Source organism: Penicillium crustosum (assembly GCF_028827405.1).
Source record: "Penicillium crustosum strain IBT 35664 chromosome Unknown utg000002l_segment0_segment0, whole genome shotgun sequence".
NCBI classification, from domain to species: Eukaryota; Fungi; Ascomycota; class Eurotiomycetes; order Eurotiales; family Aspergillaceae; genus Penicillium; species Penicillium crustosum.
Window position 1 is genome coordinate 4345450 of NW_026623123.1, and position 26080 is coordinate 4371529.

The window sequence follows — 26080 nt, forward strand, 5'->3', positions numbered from 1 at the left end:
CCATATCTTGGTCGCTGGACGACATTCCTTTCTCTATTCTCCGGATCAACATCACAGATCTCCATCCTCGTTCAGAAGGGGGTATCCACCCCCGTCCGGTGTGTGCGTTCTCACGCTCTGCACGCACACTTCCCAACTCCGCACCTCCCTATGTTTTCTCAATACATAGACCACATCAAGATCGATATCTCCCATCGACGATTGAAGTCCTCGTACCAAATCCCACATCCAAGTATCCTCACCAAATTGCGGCCAAAGATGAGGTTCAAGATACGGCGAGTTCCACGTATCGAGCACGATATCCGTCCACGCATTGGCCGACATCGTCGCTTCGAGGTAGTATGGTTCCCTGTCCATCTGGGTATCTGGATCACACTCGATAGAAACCCTCTCCAAGTCAGGATGGCTCCGATACATCATCTGGTAAAAGAATGCCGCCGCCTCATCCGAGGACTTGGCAACCAAATTGTAAAGCATGTTCATACGAAGCCCACCATACTCTGGCAACGAGATTTGCGCAAAGAGATCTGGTTGGTAAAGGTCTCTTGGGGGTCTAATTACATAGAACTGTATGTGGAGGTATCTCTGGGAGCCTATTGTCCATTTGAAAGGCGTTGTGGATGGTGAAGGGAAGGGAGAGAATATGGTAAAAATAGTACTATAAAGGCTCGATGATTGAAATCAACTAAGGATATTAAGAACACTATTGATTCATGTAGATAGTCGCATTTAATAGTTTTAATATCAAAGCTTCACAAAGTTTACCTATATATACATTTATATATATATATATATATATCTCTCCCTCTCTAAAAAACGAGTGCCTTTAAAATCTTATATATCCCAACATCTTATTTCCGTTTGCCTTTTCCCTTGTCTAAATGAGATGGCTTGTTAGGAACCTCAGGTGCCGGACCTCTAGCCCTTTTCGCCGCAGGTTCATCGGTATCGTCTGCTGGAGCAGCCCGCTTCGGATGGGCTGGTAAATCGATTTTCGATGTAGATGCTCTTGGGTCCAAAGGTGATGTAGGCGATTGCACCCCAAAAGTTGAAATGGTACCTCTCTCTGGCATATCATCTGTGATGAAGTTCTCTACTTTTCCACCCCATGTGGTTATCACCTGTTGACAATTAGCGCAAGGTTTAGTCATTGCATCCAATGCCTGCGAGTGGCTACATGGGCCATCTTTGGGTAGCTTGCTAAGCATCACCGCAAAGCCATACACCTCCTCACCAGAGGCACGGTTCCTAATTCGTTAGCATGGAACACAAAGGAGCTCAAAGGTATGGACTCACCGTAGGACATTCGCGAGAGGATAGGTTTCTGCACAGTTTCCAAAAGGAATAGGATGACCTCCTCGACCCCTTAAAACTGTAAGCTCGAATTTTATTCCCGCTGTGTCAATTCTTTGATCACGAAGAACATCGAAACGAGCTCGTTGCAGAATTTTGACCCAGCGGTTGCCTTGCCCTTCTGGATTGCGATACCCCGCGAGCGATCCTCCTAGGTGGAAGTGGCTCTACATATCCGTTTGCTCTGCCCAGATGCACGAATACACCCACGGGGGCATCGGAGCTATTTTACGACACTAATTGATGTACATTAGTGTCAGAGGTAAGTAGAAATTGTCCTGTGTGGCACCTCGGGGTGCTGGTCCAGTAAGGGAAATGAACCTACCTAGAAGGTCAAAGGAGTTCCAATATGAAACACCTCCATATGTCAATTCATCCAACAAGAAGTATGGTTCATCCTCATTGGCCGCTGCTGGGTTAACCGTCCTCGAAATTGCCTGGGGGTAGAGGGGCTCGGACTGATACCTGCTCCCATTTTCGCTGTAAGAATCCATTAGTTAACAGAATACAAAGTCTAGCGGACATCCAACTTACCCGAGATCGAGAATATCGGTGCGTAGTCGTTTCAATTCTGGTACGACCGTCCGTTTCACTCCATAGGTAGAATGATTGTCTATAACCTTGATCATGAAAACTTTGATCTGGGGATAGTCAGCTTTGGTTATCTTTCAATGCACAGTTGTAGCAACTTACTCGTGTTAGGCTCCAAGTACATGCTTGTCTCAAGTTCACTTGACCATTACAAGCCGGCAAATATGCCTCGGTGGAAGAGGTCGGGGCTATTGACATTGCGATTGTTCTATTGTGCTATTGTCCTAGGTAGCCCTGGAGCTTTGTGGGCAATCTACCGTTTAAATAATAATCCCATGTTGGGGACTCGCGCCTTTGTCAAGGACATGATATTAGTTGTCACGAAAGACCCGTCAGTGCACAAAATAGTATGGATTATCAAAGGCGTACCATAATAGATTCACCTGACCATAAATAGAGATAGTCGAACAATAACAGGGGCACTCTCAAAGAATAAGCAAAATACAAACCATCCTATTCCTTTTATAAACTTACATTGTTTCTTTGTTGCCTTTCTTACATAGCCCAAAATATCTCCCGAGGTCTACGGTTGTTCTCACGCCATAAAAAGCCTGCCTACCTAGGTATATTATTCTTCATTCCTGACAGTATAGGAAAATGGCTTCAAAAAAGTCAAAACTACCCAACTCCAAAGAAATCAATTATCCGGTAAAGCTGATCCGAATATGCTTGATATGAACCATGTTAACCTAATAGGAAGCCTACTCGCCCATCCAGAAGGCTTGCTGGTCTAGTGCCACTGTATTTCTCGAAAAAGCCGACCCTCCACCAGGAAGTCCAACTTGGTGGGCAGAGCCTATGGACGGCACGAAACCAGCACGGGTAAGTATATATCATCCCCCTTCTATGAAAATTATGGCTAACGAAAACAGTGGGCCCCGACTGACCCTCTTGGATTCTCGAGTGAGCCAGCAAAGCTTAAATATAATGAATGGGAGAGAGAATACGGTGCTCAAAAACGCATGACTGATACTTGTGGCCTCACATATTGGGTACCGGTGTTGTATCCCAAGACACCAACGGCCTCTTGTTTGAATCAAATGGCAGATACTATCTTTGGAATCGCTATGGTAACGGCCTGGCCCGTATTCTTCATGGTCTGGAGGAGACCAAGCAAATAATCACCGACTGGGGACAAGATGCACTGTCCATGGAGTACATGGGGCTCGTGTAATATGGCCCTTTGGTAGGAATCCTCGTACGTTCATATGTAGGCCGGGTACTTGCCAGCCAAAGTCCGGGGGAGCTGGAATTTCTACAGATCAAGAATGGAGAAGAGATAATGCAGGGAATGCATTATCTTGAGTTTGTGATGAACGGCCTAGAACTATGTACATTGACTTTGAAACATCTAGAGATACATACTATCTTAAGAGGAAAAAGGTAAGGGGAGAAGATGGCTAAACATGATAAAGAGAGTGATGAGAACACTAGCAGAGGTATCGAAACTCCAGGTTGAGAAGGGAAAAAAACGAGGGGTTGGTACAGATAGTAAGGGGGAAGGGTCAGAAAGCCTAAACATCAGATATTCTAGAAAAGGTTCCAACGGCTTCGCGTTTCCTTTCCAGGAGGCGCACGCTCTGGTTTCCTGACACGGCCGTCAAGCTGTCGGATGCCCTCGATCTTCTGCAGAGCCAGCTCCAGCAGCTCCTTCTTGCGGATGACGTCCAGGTGACGGCGGATGCGGGGATCCTCGCGGGCAAACCGCTCGACCTCGGCGTCTGAAAGGTGTCGTCCAAGTCTTGAATCAAGCTCACGAGGGAAATTATAGTAGAACTCAGATAAGAGCTCGACGTTGAGGAATAGAACGGCGGTGGAGGTGAGTTTATCTGCCACGACATCCAGGAAGACCTCTGGGCAGTAGTACTTGTTCTTTTGTGTTGCGCATTGCTTGGACCGGACGGCGAGCAGTCTCATCTTGATAATATCCGCTCGGTCTCGAAGGAAGAGGCCTTCTCGTCCTAGATAATATATGTTAGTGCCTGTAAATAGAAGAAAGAGGGAAATACCAACCTCGCTCCAACAAGGCGGCACTGAAACCGCCCGCGCCACCTTCACCGTTGCCCTCTAATACTACATCGCCCTTTCGCACTCTGTCGATAAACGAGATAACGTCTTTAAGTTTTCGCTTTCCAACTGTCTCTTCCACATGCTTCATGGCCGACTCGCACGCCTTAAGCTCTTCCTTGAGAACCTTGCCCACATTGTCTCTGCCTTTAGCCCATTCAGGGTCTTCGATCTCGATCTCAAACTTATATGGCTTGATGCAATTTTCCACCTGATCACTAGTGCTGAAGAATTTGTCATTGAGGATGCTGGTGCATGCATCAATTATCTGTTTGTGAGCACCAGGGTGAGAGGCGAACGTAGACGAGGCTAGAAGAGAGTCCACATGGTTGTTGAGAGCATTGGCGACAACAGTCGTAGCCAACCGACCAATTCCAAGCTTTGTTAACGACGAGGTAGAAGCATCAAGCTTCCGGTGCCAATATAGCGACTCAGGATCAGCTTTAGGGAGATCCTTGAGGGGATCTAATTCCAGCAGTGGAGGATCCAAGTCATCGACTGGCTTGTTCCAGTAGCGTTGCGCCAGAATGTCCATGACCCGCTGGTCCAATTCTGCTTTGAGCATCTCCCGAACCTGCGGTCGCCCGAAGCTCTCCGCGAATGCCTTGAAGGAGTGCTTGAAAGCATCGAGGCTCTCGGCCAAGTGGGACTCCGCGCTCAAAGGTCGGTCATTATATTGAACCTTGAACTCATATGTTGCTTCTTCAAGCTCTTGACTGATGGCATCTCTGGTTCCAGCTAGGCTAGATGACATGGTCTGCTCAAGAACCTGCATTAGCGTTTTTCGCAGTGTCGAGACACCAACTGAGACATCAGAGTGGGGACCGAATTCATTCTGATGCGCAGAGAAGTAGGCCTGTTCATTCTTGAGAATGGCGCTGGTAATATTTCCAGAGCCTCTAGAAAAGAGAGCTGTTGTCTGAGGAATTCGGGTAACAACACCCACGTAGCCCAACCGAAGGGGGTATTTTTTATCGGAAAGGACATCGTGGCCACGTTCGGGGCTGACAAGGTCCATCTTCGTAATCACACCAATAGTCCGCTCACCCCTAGGGTCTACTCGACGACTGGCTCGAAGTGCTGTTGAGTTTGCCAAGTCAACGTCGGCAGCCGAGATCGCCAAAATGACATTTGGTGGCTGAATGTATTTATCGCAAAGATCGGCGATCTTTTGCTTGAGCTCTGGGGGCTGATCTCGGCCCGCAACCTGGATATATCCTGGCAGGTCGATCAAAGATAGATCCGGAACGTTGGGGGAATATATCGTAAGCTGAATGGGATCATCTGACACACAATCCTTTTCAGGAACGGCAAGGTTCAGATCTGTGAGTGTGCGCTGAACTTGAGAAAAATCCGTGATCTTTCCGAGACCTAGGGCCGGGAATTCACCGTATTCTGCCTGGGCGTTAGGGGTGTTGACCAACGTGAGCTCGATTGGCCGCCGAGTCACCATGTTCGAGCCCTTGGGCAGGAACTCATGGCCGACGATAGCCTCAAGAACCGAGCTTTTGCCCGACGATTGGGATCCAATCACGACGATCGACGGGAGAGTGAGCGTGCCGGACTGGCCGATGGTCTGGAGAATATTTCGGATTTCGATCATTTTGCGTGTGAGCAGCATCATTTGGTCATCCTCCGCAGCATCCCTCCCCGGCCGTAAATCTTCCTCTCTGGATTGGTCGTATCCAAACGCCGTAGTAGTAGCAGCAGCAGCGGCAGCAGTACCAGCCCGACTTTGTTTCGGCTCTTTGCCTCCTCCACCGCCAGATGACTCGCCCTTTCGAGACTCAGACTCCTCGTCGAGACGTAAGACCTTCTGCAGCCAGTCAGGTATTTCGATGTCCTCGGTCGTCTTATTCCACCCGCGTTGTGTCTGATCTGCCATGTCTTGAAGTCCTTGGAACAAGGTCGAAGCTGTGTTCCCCGCGGTCTCTGAGGCTTGCCTGAAGACATCCATCGCATAGTTACCGGCCTCTGCAATATTAAATTAGCTTGATATCCCGCCTGTAGCGAGCTTCATTCACGAGAGACATACGAGTTGCTTGGTATTGGAAATAAGCTAGACCCGCGATTGTTGCACCGCCGAACATAGCCGGAACCCTGACAAGCTTCAATGCCAGCTTCGGAAGCATTCGAGCAAATGAAATTGATCGAACGGCAGGGACATTGTGGATGGCATTTGCGCCCACTGGCCATGCGCGCCCTCTGAGGGCAGCGCCACCATCTGCGCGTAGCAGGCCGCCGGTCCTCGAGCCTGCATTGTGAATATGGCGAGTTAGGTGACCGTTCCGCAGTAGCGGTCCTAGCCGATGGGAGAGTATCCTCCCACTCATTATTGTTGTGGTAGCATTCAATAGAAATGAAAATAAAAGTGATGTCCTCGTAGATGACCGGACCACTGCACATGTGACATCAAGCATAACTAACAGCCCCCGTGACTTGCGCAAGTAGCCGCGTAGCTTCCCGTAATTCCCAGTCACGTGAAACATGACGTGCTGTGCAAGGGAAGTGACTACTCTTTTGTGTTGATTTTGATAAAAACAATCTTCCCTTCTTGTAATCCGTGGGAGAATTACAGCTCGAATATATCATTGTTGGGCTGCAACACCGTGGTTGACGTTTGGACAACTCACCGGTTCCCAACAGGCGGTGACTCTTCAACTGTCCCAACCCCCATACATCCTTTGAACCTTTGTTCGAACTACAAGTTTGGTGTACATCCTGAAGCTATTAGTGAACTTGGAAGTTGGAAGTGGCATTCGATTCAGTATCATTCCAATTGCATTTGATCCATATCAAACATGTGTCGATTCCTGGTAAGGTCCATCCCTCCAAGCATTGGGCCCAAAGCTAATATCTCGGTAAGATATACAAAGGGCGAAATGAGATTCGTCTCAGCAAACTGATAACCGAGCCAAGTCATTCAATCCTTACTCAATCATATGATTCACGTCTAAGACTGGTAGGTCATCCCATCTCACCGGGTCAGGCCCACGTGGTCAACGCATCACAACCCACTAACATGTAATAACAAGGACAATCGCCGCCCTGTCAACGGTGATGGGTTTGGCGTGGGCTTCTACACAGATCCCAAGCTTGGACCAGAACCTTGCATCTTTACTTCAACACTGCCTGCCTGGAATTGTGAGAATCTAGAGCGACTCGCTGCAAAGACATGCTCAGATCTGATTTTTGCGCATGTGCGGGCAACAACCGAGGGAGCTCTTGCCGAAAACAATTGCCACCCGTTCCAGCACCAGTCTCTAATGTGGATGCACAATGGTGGTATCGGCGGGTGGAGCTACATCAAGCGTACGCTGGGGAGCTCACTCTCCGATAAATGGTACCTAGGTGTAAAAGGTGGCACCGACAGTGAGTGGGCATTTGCCCTGTTCCTTGACCTTCTAGAAAAAGAAGGAGTCGATCCAAGCTCAGACCCTGGTCCCGAGGGATTCGGACAAGCTCTTCTACGTCGTGTTTTGATGAAGACCATTGCCAGAATCAATGAAATGGTCAAAGAAATTCCAGAGAAATATAATGTCACCGGGGTTGAGACTCGGAGTTTGTTGAACTTTGCTGTGACAGATGGCCATACTGTTGTTTGCACTCGGTACATCAGCAGCAAAACGGACGAGCCTGCCAGCTTGTATTTCTCTTCTGGTACCAAGTGGAAGGAAGGTGAAACGAAAGGACACTTCAAGATGGAGCGACACGATAAGGGTGCCGATATTGTCCTCGTGGCTAGTGAGCCTATCACCTTTGAACGACGTGAGAACCCTTTGCCTCTCTCTCTCTCTCTCTCTCCCTCCATACCTATGAACATATATACTAATTTTATACACAGACAATTGGGTTTCAGTCCCAACCAACTCAGTTGTCACCATTCACAAGCAGACTGTTATGCTTCATCCAATTCTTGATGAATTCTATGGCGAGAATCTCAATCACGACCGCTCCTCCTGCTTTGCTGTATCCAAGGGACTTGTTAGCACCGCTCCGGGGAAAACTATCCCACCACCGAATACAAAGGAACCTTGCGCCTCTTCGGTAACTGGCAATGCTATTGGAAACACCAACAGTGGGATGGAAAGCTTGCGGTCTGGTCATGTTACCGAGTGTGCCGTTTCACACTAAACCGTTCAGCCAATCATTCTTGGGGTTAACTCTGAGGTTCAGCCACGAACTTGAAAGCATTGTCTTTATGTGGCGTTGGGGATGAGACAAATATGCTGGATATCCGGGTCAAATTGGAGTTTATAAGTTAGAATGCAAGCGTTTGGGTCAGTGTGGTGTTTTGGGATATCTAATTTGCAGCATCCATGAGTCAAATGAATACCAGAGTCAGTTCAATTTGGTGGACATACCCATCAGCTAGAGTAAAATCCACAATATATTCACAGAATCCTTACCTTCGAATGGTTTCTAATGTCTGTATATATCACTCGGTCATGTGATTACCACCATGACGTATTTAAAATCAACAGACCTCAGGAGAGTCTCGGCTTCCTCCACTTGGTCGAATTACTGCCTATGTTTATTTTATGAACATGGCTGCCTGAGAATCTCAAAATGAGGAAAACCCTGCTACTCGTTTTTATTCATGGCTTCAAGGTACGCCAAATGCCTGCTTGCTCAAGACCTGGCCACCCCGCAAAGAATTACAGATTCTAGCTCAAAGAGATTCATTTCTGTCCTAGAAACTACGTTGACTGACCAGCTCCGATTATAGGGCGGCGATGACACTTTTGGCACGTTCCCTGAGCATTTGCGGGTCCTCGCCGGCAGAGCACTTCCTGCGGTCGAGGTCGTCACTGCTGTCTACCCCAAGTATGAAACTAAAGGTGACTTGAAAAAATGCGTGGCGAGATTACGAGATTGGTAAGATTCTATTTAGTCACTTACGTGAATGGATAAAAGTGTTGCTGACTGACGGTACTTATTATTTGCAGGCTACAAGATACTGTTATTGATCTCGAAGTCGCCAACCATACCACATCGCCTACCGTTGACCCCTCTGTCCATGTTGTTCTTATCGGCCACTCAATGGGAGGAATAGTAGCAGCGGAGGCTCTCCTTATGTTGGCAGCGGAACAACCAATTACTCGAAATCCGACCTCAAATATACAGTCTGGGTTCACAGACGACCCCGAATCTATCGTGGAACCGGGTACTTTCATGTTCCCTCATATACAAGGCGTACTTGCATTTGATACCCCATTTTTGGGAATAGCACCAGGAGTCGTGTCATACGGCGCAGAAGGACACTACCACAATGCTGCAACCGCGTACAACACGTTCTCAGAGGTTGCAGGATTATTTGGTTATGGTGGAAAGGGCAGTGCATCAAACCAGGGGACCACCCATGCATCCCTGCATGAGCCACCCAAAGTGTCGCAGTCCACACCCGACGCCGCCGCGACACCTTCCTGGCAACGATGGGGTAAGTATGCTATGTTCGCCGGCGCGGCTGGTGCTGTTGCTGCTGGTGGTGCAGCCATGTATACGCAACGCCAGAAGCTCACTGACGGGCTTGGATGGGTATCATCACACCTTGAATTTGTCGGTTGTCTCGCGCGTACGTCTGAATTGCACCAGCGTCTTGTACGATTGTCGAATGTTAAGGAGGAGCGTGGAATTGGGTGTATGAACTTTTACACATGCCTTGGAAAAGGTGCGACGAGTCTGGTGGAAAATACATCAGCAAACAAAACGTCCTTTAGTCAAAAAATCATCAGGTCGAAGAATAGGACATTCTGTGCATTGCCAGCGGAGGTGGAACGTGGCGAGGAATCCCACAGTCCAGGACTTTTGTGGACCAGGGCAGTTAACGACCAGGCTACTGACGAAACTAACGCACATGTCACCATGTTTCTGTCCAAAGAGAATCCTGCATTTTTCGAAATGCTAAGTGAAGCGTGCGCAGTCTTAGTCAAGTCAATAGACAAGGGCTGGTATGATTCGTCCACCGATCCGGCCAAGAAAGACGATGTCAAACAACCACAGGCAACACGGGACACAAAAGCCAAAACAGATGGGGACTTCATGGATGGTGATGACGTTGTCGTCGTTGACTGAGATCGCAAAGCTCGATTCGGATATGCCGCTCCACAATTACTCCCTGTTTTTATTACCGCTTTAGAACGTTCTACAAGAACTCTACCCATGAGACCCCTCTCCTGATCGGCAGGCCACTTACTTAGACTTCGGTCGCATGCACTGCACCCTAGCGCCCAGCGAATAGTATGCCTGAAATCCTGATTACCATGGTATCGAGATTTATTCTCCGGACGCAAGGAAAACCCCAACGGGCCTTGATCGTCCCGCAACGTCCAGAACGAGGTGTCCCCGTATTCGCTTTCTATGCCGTCATGCCCGAAGTCGTCTCAGTGGGCTCTTGATTCGTTGTGGAACGCGGCAGTGCTGATCTATACCACTTGTTTCACTCTCAACGACCGTCTGCCCACGGAATAGCAATCACATCCTTGAACTGGGGTGACGTGGCCCCGAGTTATTCAGAACTTGCTCGGGCCGTTTTGCAGCGCTGCAAAATGTCACGGAAGGATGCACTATAATGCATGGTAACACTTTCAAATCTTTTATTTTTTATTTCACATTATCCTACTCCGTATAGACTCTTGTTGTATGGCCTGTATCTAGGTCTAGCGCCTCGACCAAGACGACGGACGCCACCTTCCGAAATGAACTTGGCACTGAAACGGAGCAGGCGAAGTCTGAGACATACAACAGGATTAACATTTTGTCTCCCAGAACCTAACTTTAGAGCGCAATATGTACGGAGTACGGAGTATGTGTGACCGAGATACTATCTAATATGCAAATTGAGTTCAATACGGAATCCTTTCGATCCCACTAGCGGTAAATGGCACCACTTAGGTAGAGTCCTCTCTTATGCCAAACTTTGATCGGAAGAGCTCGGAAGAGCAAAAAGCGAAGGATCTCCCAATTATCCAATTATTGTACTCCTGTCGATAATGAATAATTAATGCGATTATGACGTGATGAGGTAACTTATATCCATGCCTCAAAGGATGCTTTAACGCGCTAATGTGGTGGAAGCATTTGAATATCCATGAAGAGATAAACAAGATATCATGAAATCGATAGTCACATATACAGCGCTGGAATGAAGGAAATGAGAAGAAAGAAACATGGTCAATAATTATGATGACCGTACGCCGAAGAGCGATGGTGGTACATGCTGCCCGCATACTCGGAGTTATTGTCGTGGTAGACCGTAGCTCGGCGCTCTTCCTCAAATAGCGGTTCCTTGACTTCCCAAGTGTTTGGCTTGACGCCGACTGAGAACTCCAGATCCTCTTTGGTAATTGAGTCCCAAAACTTGGAAGAAAAAAAAAGTTAGCAAGATCAACGGCACAAACATAAAACATGAACTTACCTTGTATATCATCATGACAGCGAGGAGATTGCAGAATGTAGCAAAGAAAAGGCCATCCAGGTAATGCTGAACGTTGTTGCAGATAACGTCGCTGAATTGATACAAGAGGACCTGGCCAATGATGAAGACCAACACACCAAAGGAGATATGACCTAATGGCCAGCGATCATCCAATGTGTTCGAGACTAGGAGAAATTGCATGGCCAAGTACACAGCTATGGAGATGGCGTTCAGGAGGTATAGCACCACGAACAAGCCCGTCGTATTCTGGGGCCCCATTGAACCCCACGACTTGAAAGTCGCCAGCGATATCACGAACGAAAGAGCGAACATTGCTGCGGAAGGGACCCGGATCAACCACACAGAGAGGGCTGTTCCATCTTCGTACAGCTGGAAGCCGACGAATCCGTTGACGAGAAGACAGGTGCATAGCGCGGAAATCAAGCCGTTCTGAACAGCCACGAAGTACGGGAACGGGCCGCTCCCTGGAGGAACGACACCTGCATCAATGAGAAGAGAGAAAAGTGTCAGAGCTAGGTAGATATAGAAGAAAGTGATGATCTCTTTACGGCCTATAGTGAAAAGGTTAGCCAGTTTGCGCCAAGTTGTCAGCAAATAGGCAGCCAGACGAACCGACGGCAGTAAACTTGGACCGAACATGCAAGATCATGATCACTGTCATGCTAAGCGCCATGATATGCATAAAGGATGCGGCACCCTCGAAGATGATGGTATTTGCAACCTCAATATTTCGCGCATAGCAGTTGGATATGATGCCTGTTGACCCGGAGATTGTCGACGCCGGGCCCACCAAGGAGCACAAAGGCACGGGCGCCTTCTCGCATATCGTGTCGAACTGACCGAACCCCATGATATCTGGTCACTGGGATGTTGAGCAGTGCAACAACAAACAATTGGAGTTTGCAGTGGCGGGTCACGAATGTCGAGAGTGGACGGCTGGTCTCCACAACGACGGGGTGAGATGGTGGAGGAGATGACGGTATGTATTTCGGTCCCCAATAACAAACGTGGCTCTTTCTGCACCCCAGCTGCACTGTTTCAATCGGCTGATAGCCTCTGATAGCGAGTTTTGAAGGGTTGGATCGCCCCAGTGTGAATCGTTAACGCGAGGGGGAGTGTCTCAGTTTTCTCTTTCAAGATCACGGGATTGAAATCGCCTTTGTAGGTTTAGCGTTGTTGCTAGGAAGTGTAGGCGGGGGTCTCCAGAGTTGCTCTTAGGGGTCTTAGTCATTCGGGTATCGATCGGAAACACTAGATCAAAAGGGGAATGGCTCAAAGAAGAGATCTCATGTGACTCGGGTCCGAACTCGGCCCAAGCCGAACCCCGGAACCATAACGCGCTATGGCAATGATACATTACCTAGGTACATATTAAGGGGTCAAGGCACACAACATACCATTCACCGTTCAACCCCGATTTAGAAATATATGACTAGACAACGTTGAGGCTATACGGAGTACCGGATACCATACCGGATACTGCGGCAAGCTATTATGTCTACTTTTTCCGGTCTCCACAACCCGATGGACTTGAGATGCGATGAAGACTAGGATAATGCCAGGATAATGCCAGGATAATGCCCCATATGGTGCCATGCTGACCATTATTATTGGACTGCAGTCTAAAGTTTTGGGGGCTAGCTGAGGTTAGTTTTAGTTATCTTAGGCTGCAATTCACCTTTCTTTTTTTCCCCTTTGTTCCCTTTACTTCTGTACAGAGTAATCCGAGTTGTATATATTGTACTAGGATTGTATTGTCCATGGATTTAGACTTTTGTATGTGGACTGACCTCTTGTCTCCACAAGACCCTGCAACTGGGGCATTGTCGCACTATCACCTGTTTTACGACCGGGGTTTGCCAATCCAGGGCCTCCTGACATACAATCTACTGCTCGTAGATCCGGCCCTCTCAATTGTTCACCAGACCAGCTGCCTAGTTAGGCAAATTGTCTCTACTGAACGGGTACGACGATGCAATCCTGCAGAATGGGTGGTTTGTCTCGGCGGATGGCCCATTTTGTCACGGATAGATAATGAGTATTTGTAATGTAGATTGCCTGATGATCGGCTTCCAAATGTTCGAAAAGGGTAAACATAAACGGTCTCCATTGCATCAAGTTTCATATATAGGGCATAGCTTCCAGGGTCTTCAACCCTGAAGTCAAAACAAAAACCTCCAAACCTGTTTAACCCCCCCCTTTTTTACTTTTCGATTAGCGGCATAGAGATGGCACCAGTGCGACGGAAAGTCCTTTTCCATATACCACAGATCGGCGACAAGCTCTCCGATCTTTTAGTCTACCGCCATCAACACTACTACCTTGAACGACCTTGGTTTGTCAATCTGTGGCCTAGAACAGTTTGTAGTCTCCCTCTGCAAAGTCTCTGTTCTATGCGGCATAATAGTCGTATAATCGAATCATAGTGTGCTTCTCGAATAATCGTATGTTTCACTTTAGAATCATAAATTGTACATTATATAACCTTTACATCTGGATAGGTCTTGGCTTGGAGTTATCTGTCAAGGTCGATTGTTATGTGGCACCGAGGCTCAAACATGATCTCCTCTTTTATAAAAAAAATTAAAAAATTAAAAAATGAAGGAAAAAAAAAAAATCCTTCCGATTGATTATTGGACCCTGTCACCGGCTCCGACTGCCCAACACGTCCTTCCTCCGGTTTTCTAACGGACCCAATCTTGCACAAGGTTACAACTATCATCACCAGACTCCCTACCAACAAGAGAAATCCTCCGTGTTCGCCTGACTCTTAGACAAAAAAGAAAAAGAGAACAAGCAGTGCCAAGGTGACAATTTGGCTTAAATTCTCACACGAGATTTAAGAGATTGCCGAAGGTATTTGCCTTATGCATGAAGATCCCGACTAGCGCCACGTGTGAATTTAAGAAGCATCAACGGCTGCGAGGAACCGTGTCGATCTCCCATCTACCCGATGTTTTGTGATGTCCGTCCCGAGGTCTTTGCCCCCAAACATTTAAAATTAAAAAAAAAGTTGGAATAAATAAATTAAAAAATCCTAAAAAGAAACCCTAAAAAAATACCTCTCAACGGTCATAGAAATTAAAGCCTTTCTTTATGCAGGACCCGCTTTCATGACAAGGGTTTTTAAGGGGTGGGTGGGGATGGTGGGGGATGATGCCGTGCAGTACTGTATACTGCATCTTTACCCATTCATCAGGAAGTAAATTTTCTTCTTGAATTTGGTTTAATTTAATTAATTTTTTTTAATGTTTAAATCTTTTATGTTTTATCTTTTTATCTTTTTTATCTTTTTTTCTTTTTCTTTTGTTTTATCTATCCCCATGCTATTAGGCATCATGACATCCACCCTCCAAAGCAAACTACTCTTATATCTGGTCGAGCCTCCATCTATATTTTCCTAATTCCTTACTTGAATATCTAATATCTCATCCATCACACTCCAATCTCTGTCACACGGTCGAAATTTTATCTTCACGGGTTATACTCCCCTCTCGCCATCGCAGCCAATTCCACAAACCCCCGATGGGATCGAAATGTGCAACTTTTTCAAGAACTTTTACATATATTCCACTTGCTCCAATCCCGCCGCCCATTTCCTCCGCACCGAAATGGAGGGGACAAAAGACAATAGCACTTGCAACGACAGCCCACACGACCGCTTCATTGTGGTAGTGGGTAAATGTATACTTTGCTCGTCTGCTCGATAATTACCTACCCTTTTTACCTTTTTTCCCCCGATACTTTGGTCCCCCGGGTACTCAAAGCAAAATTTTCACATCTGAAACTCGGTCAAGGGCATTTTTCGAAACCCCATCCCGCTTTCTCCTATCTGTGGTTCTTGGCGTGGACGGCTCCATCCAGGAACTATTCGGGGAAAGCTCCACTGAAAAACGCGGCTCTCTGAAAACATTTCAACCATTTTTACGTGACTATGATCGACAAATTTCTAAAATTCTGCTTCTATTTGAATTTGTGGGGCAAACCGTGACTATTTAAACTTTGCTTTGTGACGCGTTTTCCGACACCTCGGATTATTGGGTGCTTTGGGTGCTTTGTCTTAATGTTTATTGGCTTTACAAGCGTTTGTTTTTATTCGTTATTTTCCAGTCTCATTGTATTATTTTATTATTATTATTTTTGGTTCTTATTGTCTCTTCTAGCGTCTGGTACCTTGTTTGGGCGTTTGGTGGTTTGCATATATGAGACTTAGACCAGTCAACCTTCTGACTTCTCGGCCTCTCACTTCCGAGCCCTAGGGTTCACTTCAAAGCCCAATCTATCTGCTTTGGTTCATTTTGTTATAACCTGGGAGTTCTTTGCTCCCCAAGGACGAGGTAAAAAAAAATCACATATATATGTATCATATTGTACAATTACTCACTTAATTTTCGACATAGTCCCAAAATCACATGCCTGTAGAATGCTCATGCACACGGAACGGATATGATTTCTTCGACTTCGCTGACTGGTTCCCAACAACGTTCGGACCCAACTTCTTACAGATAGGCAATCCAGTCCATTCAGTCTAGCTCCTCAAGGGCCACATGCGCAACGTGGTTGTTGTCTCTGCCATCACATCCCGCCATGCCTGGGCCAGGGGGGAAAGAGGGGGGGTTGCCCTGACACAGTGCGGAAAGGTAACCGTAACCGCCCCAGAATGGAAATAAAAATACCCTGTGACAACAAACAAGTGAGAGATATTTATGAACCTATGTCCCACAACGAGGCATCGAATGCAGGACTCATGTAGGTCCTGCAGTAGGGTCATCACCTACGGAATGTCTTCCTTGTGCGGCTTCGGCTGGTCCGTTCACAACGGTTGGATGTTCTCCCCGATCGAGTCCGTGCTTTTTATGATAGGACGCACGGAGATATGGAGGGCTAGAATGCATTTTATTGTCATCTGTTGAGGAAGACTACAGGGTATAATTCATGGAATTATGAATTCCCAACACAGAGCGAAGACCACGCAATCTCTGCTCCGGGGTTGCCGATTGCAGAAGTAGAGATTGGATACAGTGCACCCCCCCCTGCAAGGAATAGAGTCTCGTTCTAGCTATTTGAGTTCTGTACCCAAGTTAGCTTACTCTTTACATCTGCAACATATGCGTCAATTTTACCTCACCCTTTACCTTGCAACTTCCCCGTTATATTTCCCCTTCGAATTATACAAGTCCACGGATGCCACGTGTAACTTCTGCAAGGGACTTAGGGACGGCAACGGTCAAATATAAAATAGAGGGGTTAAAATTTATGCAATAAGCTAGACTTTAAACCCCGAGGAAGCCATTGGTTCCTTCTCGTGGGAAATACATCCATGGATACATAAAAAGTTTGGGCTTTGGTACCCGAAGAACCCGAGGTAGTGGATCCACGGCTGATAGATGGCCTTCCGAAACAGCCCTGGAGTATTGGAGGGACCGGCGGCCCACGCGCCCGTATAGCTGAATTAGCGGAATAGCGACGGAAGGCCACATTAGGAAATATGGTTCCATGGATCGCTCGCGATTATTTGAAATACAATACACAAGAGTACGATTTAGATTCATCAGGGTACACCGTGAATATGAGGTGAAAGTGTGCTCAGTCCATTTCACATACATATGCATACAATCCAGGTTGTATTTCGCGATATCGTTTTTTTTAATTTACGCGACTTCGAGGATTTTCCGGAAATGAACCGATTATTAGAGTTTCCTTTTCCTTTTTTTTTCCCACCCTTTTTTTCCACGCTAAGACTGCGCGTTCCTCCATCTGGATTGTGTTTAATATAATGCTAGGCCATGGCGTTGCTCTCTCTATATATATTAATTATGCTTGGCTTTCGTCAATTATCACGGAAAGGAGCCTAGTTGTTGGTTGTGAATGAGCTTGTGTGCCGTGTCGGGCGCTTATTGTAAACTATATCGCAGAACCCGTTCAATAATAGGCCGTGATATTGATATCACGGTACATATCGGGATGAGTACAACGTCCGTCCTTCACACACTTACCGAAAGCCTATGCTACTCTGAAGATTATGGAAACCATGCCGACGGCTGAATCGGGCAAGTGGCACGGACAATGATCTATGGAAGTTAGATTGAGGTGATTTGTATACAATGCACCTCCTATTTATTTTCCTGTTTTTGTCGAGGGGGGTGTTTTCTGGTGACCGTGCCTATAATTATTGATACCATAGCTCTCTCCCCCTCTCTCTAATTACAGACTGAAGGTATGTTGAACACGGTAACTACATGCTACATGAATTAATGTCTAAACTGTCATATTCAAAGCCGTTTTTGTCGAGCTAATGTGGCTTGTTCTTTTCACATGTTAATAAATACTACGAAGTAAACATCAACTGATTACCATGGCTTAATAGTTGAACGACCGCGGTGCGGGTAAGTACGGACGAGAAACTTCATAGCCATGATTGTGATACTGGCAACATAACTACGGAGTATCATTTCCACAATTGAGCCACCTACAGGGGTCTCACCCTTGTAAGGCAAAAATTGCGCATCTAGACCTGTATAGCTCAGTGCCCTCTAGAACCCCTGTCGATTCGGTATACCTGGACATCAATATCCAGTTAGAATGTTATAACAGGTTGTGCACACATGTTCCTACTTCATCCATTTGTTCTTAGCTTACTGGTTATGACGATGAAATCAATTGGGCTGGAAACCATGCGATTCGTCGATATAACGGGTCAGGTGTTATCGCTGAATATTTTTAATTGGATCGTTTCTTTTCAACGAAACAATCTAATTTCCTCCGGTGGGGGCTGTTGGTTTTGTAGTTTTCCCTTCCATAATCTTGTCGTTTTCTTCAATGAGACTACTAGGTCACGGCAAGCGAAATCCAACAAGAGGATACCCTTGAAGGGTCAATACCTTGGAATTGGCGATTGGTTACCAAAAAGCCCTGGACCCAACGTCTCTAGCCTATCTAAGTAATCCCCACCGCAGCCCCTAATTCACATGCCACGTGTTTTCACTGACTCCATAGACAACCTTGGAAGGGACCTTCCGATATCAACTTCGTTAGCTAATATCAACCCCAGAAACTTCAATAAGTATGGCTAAGTCTAACAACAGACATAATATAGCTAACACATATAAAAAAGGTTCATTTATCATCAACAGCGTTTACAACGGTTTGTGCGCAAATCGTATTTTAGGGTGGAGAGCCGAAGCCACAACCGGTTACATACCCGCCCCTTCTAGGAGGCTCGTGCCCGACATACGTAACCTCGAGGTCGTTAATATAATTGAACAAATGGATTTTTCGGTAGTGGGGGAAAATTCCGGCACTTTTACCAATCTAAACTAGCTGAAACGTCTTGTTTCAGGTTTTCCCGCTGCCGGACCAAGATATCACTGATCAATTGTCTCGTCTAGAATGGACATGAGCCCGTCTGCAACGTTATATCCCACTATGTATGTATCCGTGCATCACGCATAGAAGCCAGGAGGTAATCTGCAGTCCGTAGATCATTACATTATATCAAAACCGATCGACATCATGCAGGCTGTATACACATGATGCGAACTTCGAACGAATTTTCGCCCCACATTTCACGGTCGTGTCTATCCCGCTAATACACAGTGAACGGTTTGTACAAGTCCACTGCATATGTATGTAGGTACGTAAGACTAAGAGGATATATAAAAAAGGCTACAGCTGGAAGGGTTCCTATTTGACAGGCTTTCTAGGCAGCCAATCATGTTGTTATGGATATAACTATCTATGCTTTATTAGGGGCTGTCTCCTACACCCATCCACTGAATCAAGTTTAATATAAAAAGAGATCCCATGACCCAGGGTAAGTTCCGGGATGCCATTGATCGGAAATAAACGCCGAGCCGTTAGCCTTCACAACCCGGCGATCCCCTTTCTCCGAGTTAGCTCCGCGAAAGTGGAGTTCGGCTTCACTTTCATGCAGGGGGTTTAAGGTATGCGTGAGCATGTCATGTGTTTTATGTGTTAGCGTGGGCTAACAAGTTTCTAAGCTTAGCGGCCGCCGGGATGACCTGCAGATGACCCGCTTAGAGGCGATACACGTATCCGTTACTTCTTCTTTGCTAAACCGCAGTAAATGAAATAGAGAGTAAGGCTGCGCTGTGGAGAATATGTGTGGCTGGATTATAGATCGGCAAGGTCATAGGGCGTTACCACATCGTAAGTTGCAAAAATTCTCTGACATATAGATCATCATGGATACCGAGGTACAATATAAGTGTAAAGGCGGTAGAAGAATAAGACGAGTTTCATATGTATTACTAGGGATTGATAACAACTTTGAAATAAACAAGCCAATGGCAGTACATAAAACATGGTATGCCAGATGATAGACAATAGACAATATCCGCACCTTGGATATCATAGAGCAAGAGCACAAATAAAATAAAATTCCAACCTGCATACAAAACAGCCCAATCAATTAACCCTTTACTCAATCCGAGCCCCTAGAAACGCACTTCAGGCCGAATAGCAAGCTTCTTTTGCACGAATGGCGGAGGAAGAGGACTGTACCTGGGGCAAGGCTTGCGCAGGACTTTTCTTTTCGAGGAAAAGGGCAAACTCGGTAGATCACCAAGATGTATACTCAGAATTGAGGAGGCTCTCTTCCGATCAAATCTTTGACTTTTGCGTTCCCCTGATTTAGAGCTTAGTGTTGAGGCTGAGGGGGTCGGTGTATGGCCTGGTGTATGCTGTGGCAAGCAGGAGACTGTTATCAGACTGCGAAGGTGGTAGAATGTTTCTTCTTCTTCTGGTTGTTCTAGTTTAGGTTCGGGTGCTGCCAATTGGGACTCTGCTATGGGGGCAGTAATCGACGATTGGGCGCTGTCGCTTGATGTGCTGCTTACGGTAGCTGCAAGAGTGGCTAATTGGTTGACGATCTGATCTGTTTCGTCGTGATGTGGTGTGGTAGTCGTGATTATATCAGACATATGTGGTCCGTTCTCTTGGGATTTAAGTTCTTGAGGCGTAGTTGAGGAAGTGGGAGATTTCTCCGTGTCTGATATTGGTCGTCGGGTCCATAGCTTTCGTAGCAGAAGGAGAAACATGGTAATGATCAAAGTAGTGCGCACTGAACAAGAAAAGTCAGTTTATCCAGTGCCTAGGTATGCCCTAGAAGGAGTACACACAGCCCAAACAAATAGCCCAGGTAATGAATATATCCGAGTTAATCAAAAGTGTCGTCCTAAAATCCTTAACTGGAGATCAAATTTTTTATCAAACCTCAGCCTTAGCATAACGAGGGGATTTCCAACACGCAAGAGTCCGACCAGTACGTGCAATGTTGAAACCAGACTGGATCTGAAACACAATCCAGAATCTAGGATGATCAGATATTTGCCGGGAAACCAGGCCGTTAGGATTTCGGCATGCTAGCATGAATATAACTGGACAAGCTTAAAATGTGGATTCAGAGACTACTGCCCCTCTAGTCTAGGTGCAGCAACATAAACAGATCAACATGCAAGTATCCTAGCTGTAGGGAATGATCTGATTGAAGGGTTGATAGATCATTCCCCCGGTTAGATCGTTGCAAACGGATGGACTCGTGTGGATGCGTATTCTGCAGATCCCTATGGCACTGCATTGCCGCAAATATTAGATTCGATTGTTCGATCAGATTCGAACCATCTTGCCCCGTTGGTGGATTGGGAGATGGGTGGGCCAGATTGTTGGGGCTGGTTTACAACGGGACCGGAGCTAGGATTACCAGGAAAGATTTAGTTCATTGCTAGATAAGTGAAACCCATAAATTAAAGGACATCGGGTCGTCTTTGTTCAAATCTCATTACGGAGGGATCCATGAGCATACTGCTAATTCGGCTACGAGCCAAAACTATAATATGACTCAAGCATTCAAGCTAAGTCATAAAAGCAAAAGCAATAGGATTATTCCTTCCTCGGATCCCGGACCATGCAGTACAACTACCAACAATCAAAGTCAGCAACAGCCCAGACGAATCCCAGCCCCAGGACCAAACACTATAAAACAGGTACAATGTACATACCATGCAAGCATCCACCCCATCCCGACACTCCATCTCCTTACTCATGTGAAAGCCCATGCGCTCATAGATCGCCACATTGGGCACACTCTTCGAGCTCTCGAGATAACACTTGACCCCCTCATCATCTGCCTTTTTCGTAACAGCCTCAAACAACAACTTCCCAATACCTTTCCCCTGAGCCTCAGGGCTAACAGCAACGATATTGCAGAAATAGTACCCGCGTGGATCATCCCAGATAGCAGCCTGCGCCTCGGCCTGCCGCTGTTTCCAGATCCAGTACCTGTTCGTACGTAGCCCGCCGCGGCCAAAGTAGCGGATGTTATTGAGCATCTGGTTGAAGGATAGGGTCCATGATTGGAACCAGGAGTACCAGCTCTCCGGTTGCGTGGGCGGGTGAGGGGCTAGCCAGCAGGAGACGCCGAGAATTGGGGTCGGGGTTAGTGGGGTGCTGTGGGATTTGGAGTCGGGGTCTTGGGTTTCTTTTGCGACGTGGAATAGTGCATTCTTAATTCCCCAATGGCAACGTGCTGCGAGGGAATCATAATTCCTTTGCTTGTTGAACTATACATGGAGTTATCTCTCAGGAGACGTAACTGCCGGTCAAATTGACCGCGTCACGGGAGAGATGTGTGTTAGTCTGGTGAGTAAGAGAAGATGGGAGCCTTGTTTCTTTTTTTGGTAGGTACCTTGGATGAATCAAAGACCCACTTGAAATAGGGATCATCTGCAAATGCCTGCTGAATCACTTCAATAGCACCGGGGATATCTGCCTCAGTAAGAGGCACGACCTCAATAGCCATAATGAAAGCTTGCGGAGTCTGTATGTGTAAATCTCCAGGTACAAGGATCAGATATCGCAACAACAAGCCACTTTACGCTCCGGTATGTCGAAGACTTGAAGAATGTAGTTGTTGAGAATGGATCAAAGCTGCTTTTTGCTCAGTAAAGTAGTCAGAATTGCTCTTTGTTTGGCTTTGGTCCGTCTATAGCACATATGCTAACTCACCTATGCCACTAAGCGTGAGCCAATCGGCGTAGTCCGTTTCGAAAGTCCCGAAGTACGCTAAGGTAGGCTTCAAGTAATTGAAGGGGAGAAATAAAAAGAGTCGTGACAGTTCGAGAAGCAAACGACTTTGGGGATGTGGGGAGAGCTAAACCCGGGAAGGCAGTTGGATGCGTTCCAACCTCCAACCTTCCAAGGTTGGTTGCTTATCGCTGACACATCAGTTCTTATCTCCACCCTGGGCAGGACCAGCCCTGGAGGTGTTTAGGATACTACGTATGTACTCAATAGATGTAGGATATTTTTGCATGGTTCTGATACTTGAGGATCATAGTTCAGTCTACTAAATGTATCCATATAAGATATCTGAGTAAATGACCTATTTCGCCTTTTGTCCCCAACGTAGGAAAAACGAAGTCCAATATCAACCATGAAAAAGTATAACCAGTCCTGCATTAATCATAAACAAAGTGCTGTAGAACGGAAATAAGATAGGTTCAAATACAGTCCAAAAGAGAAGAATAAGAATAAGAAGAAATAGAGATAGAGCCAGACCCAGATTTAAAGGACCGCATCGCCGAAAAACATGTGCCCGACACCAATCCCGATATAAACAATAGCGTAAATTCATGATTCAGACCTCGTAACAGCTGTTTTTTTTCCTCGAAAAAGAAAGAAAAAAATTGAAGGAGGTGCGGTATTACTGGAAATAGTCCTCGAGTCGCACCCATTCCCGGGGCACGTCCATGCTGCGGTTGACGCGTCCACCCGGAGTGAGGGGTACATCAACGCGACCACGACCGCGGTCATCGTCCTCGTTCTCTTCGTAGAACGATAAACGGGAGAAATAATCTTCGAGAACGGCCTCTCGGTCGTCTCCGACAATGGTATTATATTCTGGAGGTGGGGTGATAAGCGGTGGCGCGGGAGGGACGTCCTCGAAAGCGGGGGGCGCGTAGGACGGCGCACGGAGCAGATGCATTGGACGAGGTGGAGTGGGTATGTTGCGTTCGTTTGGTGGTGTTGCGAGGTGTGCTTGTGGAGGGCGGGCGAGGCCGCCGGAGCCGTTTGTGAAGCTGCGGGAGAAGGTGTGGCCAGTTGAGCCGCGGCGGGCCACCGGTCCCAGTGCAGGGATGCTGTCTTCACGATCGGACGTCGCTGGGGCAATTATCTGCTCTCGGGGTGCGATGGGTGCGCCGGGACATCCGCATTCGAATTCTTGGGCTGGGGGGAGGGGTTCTTCGGCTGGAGTTGTGTAGGCGGGTAGGTATATATTGGCCTGGGTGGCCTTGCAAGAAAGGATGTGGAATGGCGAATCAATGGAGATTTCAAAGTGTCTTCGTTTGGTGGGGTCTCTTTCGTCAACCTTGGATAGACGAAGGACAATCTGCATGGATCGGTTAGTATCATTATGTCAAGAAAGAGGGTAGATGTTTGACATACTTTGATCCAGTGGTTGATCTGAATGTTCTCGTATGTGGTATCGAAATGCAGCCGCTGACCCTCATCCCGGCCCTTCATTTCGTGGCAACTTGGCAGTTGCACGTTGAATTCCATCTCAGTTGGCCCGACACCAGAATCATTGGACAGATTTCCTAGCAGATTCGTCCGATTCCGATCCACAATCTCCTGTCCCCTTGCGGCAGCAGCGCGGTGGTCCCAGTCGATGCCGCCGCCTGCGGTGACACGCATGGAGCTGCCGGGATACGTGCTCACACTGGACGAGTCTGCTCGTTTTTCGAAAAGCAACACCTTCTTCGCTGGTTGCAACCTGTGCACGCTCTTATCCGCTGTCCAATGCTGGATATTCTCCGTCACAAAGACTTTGATTCTGTGGCACTCTACTTTCGCTAGAGGGGTCAACTTGAAGGCAATCGGTATCTGCGATCCCAGCGGGAAGGACTTTCCCGATATGACGATGTCGTAGTGAAGCTGGTCTTCCCAGTTCCGTGAAATCGCAATGGGCTCAACTTGCTCCAATGAACCCTCGGCAGGGGTACGAATCACGGGGACTTCCATGGCGCCTAGGAGATTGGGTCGGAATGCGCCTGACCGTTCCACCATTGCTTCTATGTCGTATTTCACAGACCCCAAATCTGTTTTGATCGTCTCCGGTAACGATCCATCAATTGGGAACTCGAAGCTGTACAAGTAATCGCCTACGGGGAACATGCGGTAATTTCGCTGGGGCTGGGGTTGGGAGGTCGGGGGTTCATTCTTGCTGAAGCTGCGCGAATGCCCGCGGTTGGATTGCAGTGAAAGACGTTTGGTTTCTCGGGAGGTTGGTACGGCAAGTGTGGCGGAGGAATTGCGATTGGAGAATAGTTCTCGAGTTGTCATCGTCACTCCCTCCTTTCCCGGCACGGATGATATCGGTTTGGCGTGCTGATAGTAATGCGCGCCATAGTCATTCTGCATAAGCGCGGTATCACCGTGATTGAAATAAACCACACCGTGTGTGACGAGATCCTTCTTGTCATGGAAATGGATCTTCTTAGGTGGGATGCCTGAACAATGTCAGCTCTTGTTGAAGTATAATGTTATGCAGCAGATTCATACCATCTGGCCAATCGGTCTGGGCATGACCGCGGAAGCAGACTGAGATCTTCTTGATCTTGACACATTTGGTAACCTTCAAATGCATCTGTCCCCGCAGAATTGCGGACTTTTTACTGCTTGGATCTTGCTGGTCATAGCCCTGCAAGTAAAGGACGGGTTCTGTGAGGGCAATACCGACGGAAATACCACTCCCAGTGGCTACAATCTTCTCATTTCGCAAGGGAGTAAATGGAATGGTAGAATCGGTAGTCACAGTATGATGTTCAGATACTGGGCGAGGCAGCACCTCGGTAGATGAGGAATCCGATCGCATCTCGTCCTCTAGGTCAACCGATATCGGCGACAATATAATCTCCGAAACAGGTCGTACACCACGGGAAGGACGTTGCAAAGGCGCCTGAACTCCAGAGGACCGCAAGCGAAGGAATCGCTTTGCGTTTTCACGTGGACCCGCCAGCTTTTTGAAGATTGAGTCCCGATGACTCCGTTTAGGGTTCTGATTTTCGATGCACACTGTATGGCGACGAGCCGACCGTGTGATGAGATTGGAAATTGATACTCCTAGGGACGGAGGCCCTGTGAACTCCGAGTGCGGGGTGGGGTTGCTAGAGGCCGACCGCGAAGATAACTGCGCCGGCAGAGGGAGAATATTAGCACCCATCATCGTATTAGACTTGATCTACTGATCATCACGAAGAAGTTCCCAAATTGTGTATATCCCTTAGATATGCCTATGTCGCTAAATTGGGGAAAGACAAGAATGGTCTTCTAACAAGCAAAGGAATACAAAGTGCAGGGAATGTGTAGGACAGACTCAACATACCTTCGATCTTTAATGTTGTGAGACGATGTTTTTCTTTTTCTTTTTTTTTTGATCCCTTGACTCCCTTCACGCAAGGAGACTGATCTTTGTAGGAAGATGGAATTCTCGGGGGTGCTTGACTTCATAAGCAGTCCTCCACTCTGATCATCTTGCAGATCTCTATTTCGACGTGTCGGATTGGCTGCTAGGCTCGGAATTGTGGTCCCTTTTCCCTTTTTCCCTTTTTT

General features: G+C 47.1%; 9 protein-coding genes across 9 annotated transcripts; 3 read left to right on the plus strand and 6 right to left on the minus strand.

Annotated features, from left to right (window-relative positions):
- Positions 1–51: 51 nt before the first annotated feature.
- On the minus strand, positions 52–477 carry N7487_005159 (uncharacterized protein; the record flags this gene model as incomplete). The annotated part of the gene is made up of 1 exon (XM_056872906.1): positions 52–477. One exon carries the CDS (start codon positions 475–477, stop codon positions 52–54), a length of 426 nt encoding a protein of 141 aa, XP_056730626.1.
- A 374-nt stretch (positions 478–851) lies between these two features.
- On the minus strand, positions 852–2142 carry N7487_005160 (uncharacterized protein; the record flags this gene model as incomplete). The annotated part of the gene is made up of 5 exons (XM_056872907.1): positions 852–1248; positions 1297–1474; positions 1679–1833; positions 1888–1994; positions 2047–2142. The coding sequence occupies 5 exons, from the start codon at positions 2140–2142 to the stop codon at positions 852–854; spliced, it is 933 nt and encodes a 310-aa protein (XP_056730627.1).
- A 399-nt stretch (positions 2143–2541) lies between these two features.
- Positions 2542–3065, plus strand: N7487_005161 (uncharacterized protein; the record flags this gene model as incomplete). Its single annotated transcript, XM_056872908.1, has 3 exons — positions 2542–2592; positions 2641–2766; positions 2817–3065. The coding sequence occupies 3 exons, from the start codon at positions 2542–2544 to the stop codon at positions 3063–3065; spliced, it is 426 nt and encodes a 141-aa protein (XP_056730628.1).
- Positions 3066–3439: 374 nt separating this feature from the next.
- N7487_005162 (dynamin-related GTPase MGM1) lies at positions 3440–6372 on the minus strand. The gene is made up of 3 exons (XM_056872909.1): positions 6047–6372; positions 3958–5985; positions 3440–3905 (listed from the first exon to the last, which is right to left on the minus strand). The coding sequence occupies exons 1-3, from the start codon at positions 6342–6344 to the stop codon at positions 3475–3477; spliced, it is 2757 nt and encodes a 918-aa protein (XP_056730629.1). The 5' UTR covers positions 6345–6372; the 3' UTR covers positions 3440–3474.
- Positions 6373–6812: 440 nt separating this feature from the next.
- Positions 6813–8145, plus strand: N7487_005163 (glutamine amidotransferase subunit DUG3; the record flags this gene model as incomplete). The annotated part of the gene is made up of 4 exons (XM_056872910.1): positions 6813–6827; positions 6878–6973; positions 7047–7779; positions 7856–8145. 4 exons carry the CDS (start codon positions 6813–6815, stop codon positions 8143–8145), a joined length of 1134 nt encoding a protein of 377 aa, XP_056730630.1.
- Positions 8146–8580: 435 nt separating this feature from the next.
- On the plus strand, positions 8581–10086 carry N7487_005164 (esterase/lipase family protein; the record flags this gene model as incomplete). Its single annotated transcript, XM_056872911.1, has 3 exons — positions 8581–8622; positions 8741–8889; positions 8961–10086. 3 exons carry the CDS (start codon positions 8581–8583, stop codon positions 10084–10086), a joined length of 1317 nt encoding a protein of 438 aa, XP_056730631.1.
- Positions 10087–11184: 1098 nt separating this feature from the next.
- On the minus strand, positions 11185–12299 carry N7487_005165 (chitin synthase export chaperone; the record flags this gene model as incomplete). Its single annotated transcript, XM_056872912.1, has 3 exons — positions 11185–11370; positions 11429–12000; positions 12062–12299. The coding sequence occupies 3 exons, from the start codon at positions 12297–12299 to the stop codon at positions 11185–11187; spliced, it is 996 nt and encodes a 331-aa protein (XP_056730632.1).
- A 9050-nt stretch (positions 12300–21349) lies between these two features.
- On the minus strand, positions 21350–22268 carry N7487_005166 (GNAT family N-acetyltransferase; the record flags this gene model as incomplete). The annotated part of the gene is made up of 3 exons (XM_056872913.1): positions 21350–21385; positions 21469–22029; positions 22155–22268. 3 exons carry the CDS (start codon positions 22266–22268, stop codon positions 21350–21352), a joined length of 711 nt encoding a protein of 236 aa, XP_056730633.1.
- A 903-nt stretch (positions 22269–23171) lies between these two features.
- N7487_005167 (arrestin C-terminal domain-containing protein) lies at positions 23172–25694 on the minus strand (the record flags this gene model as incomplete). Its single annotated transcript, XM_056872914.1, has 3 exons — positions 23172–23858; positions 23915–24978; positions 25031–25694. The coding sequence occupies 3 exons, from the start codon at positions 25692–25694 to the stop codon at positions 23172–23174; spliced, it is 2415 nt and encodes an 804-aa protein (XP_056730634.1).
- Positions 25695–26080: the final 386 nt, after the last annotated feature.

Coding starts and splice junctions, on each gene's coding strand:
- N7487_005162 (XM_056872909.1), bottom strand. CDS start 6,344: ATGAGTGGGAGGATACTCTCCCATCGGCTAGGACCGCTACTGCGGAAC. Junction 5,986..6,046: donor TTTCCAATACCAAGCAACTC/GTATGTCTCTCG, acceptor TTAATATTGCAG/AGGCCGGTAACTATGCGATG. Junction 3,906..3,957: donor TGCCGCCTTGTTGGAGCGAG/GTTGGTATTTCC, acceptor TATATTATCTAG/GACGAGAAGGCCTCTTCCTT.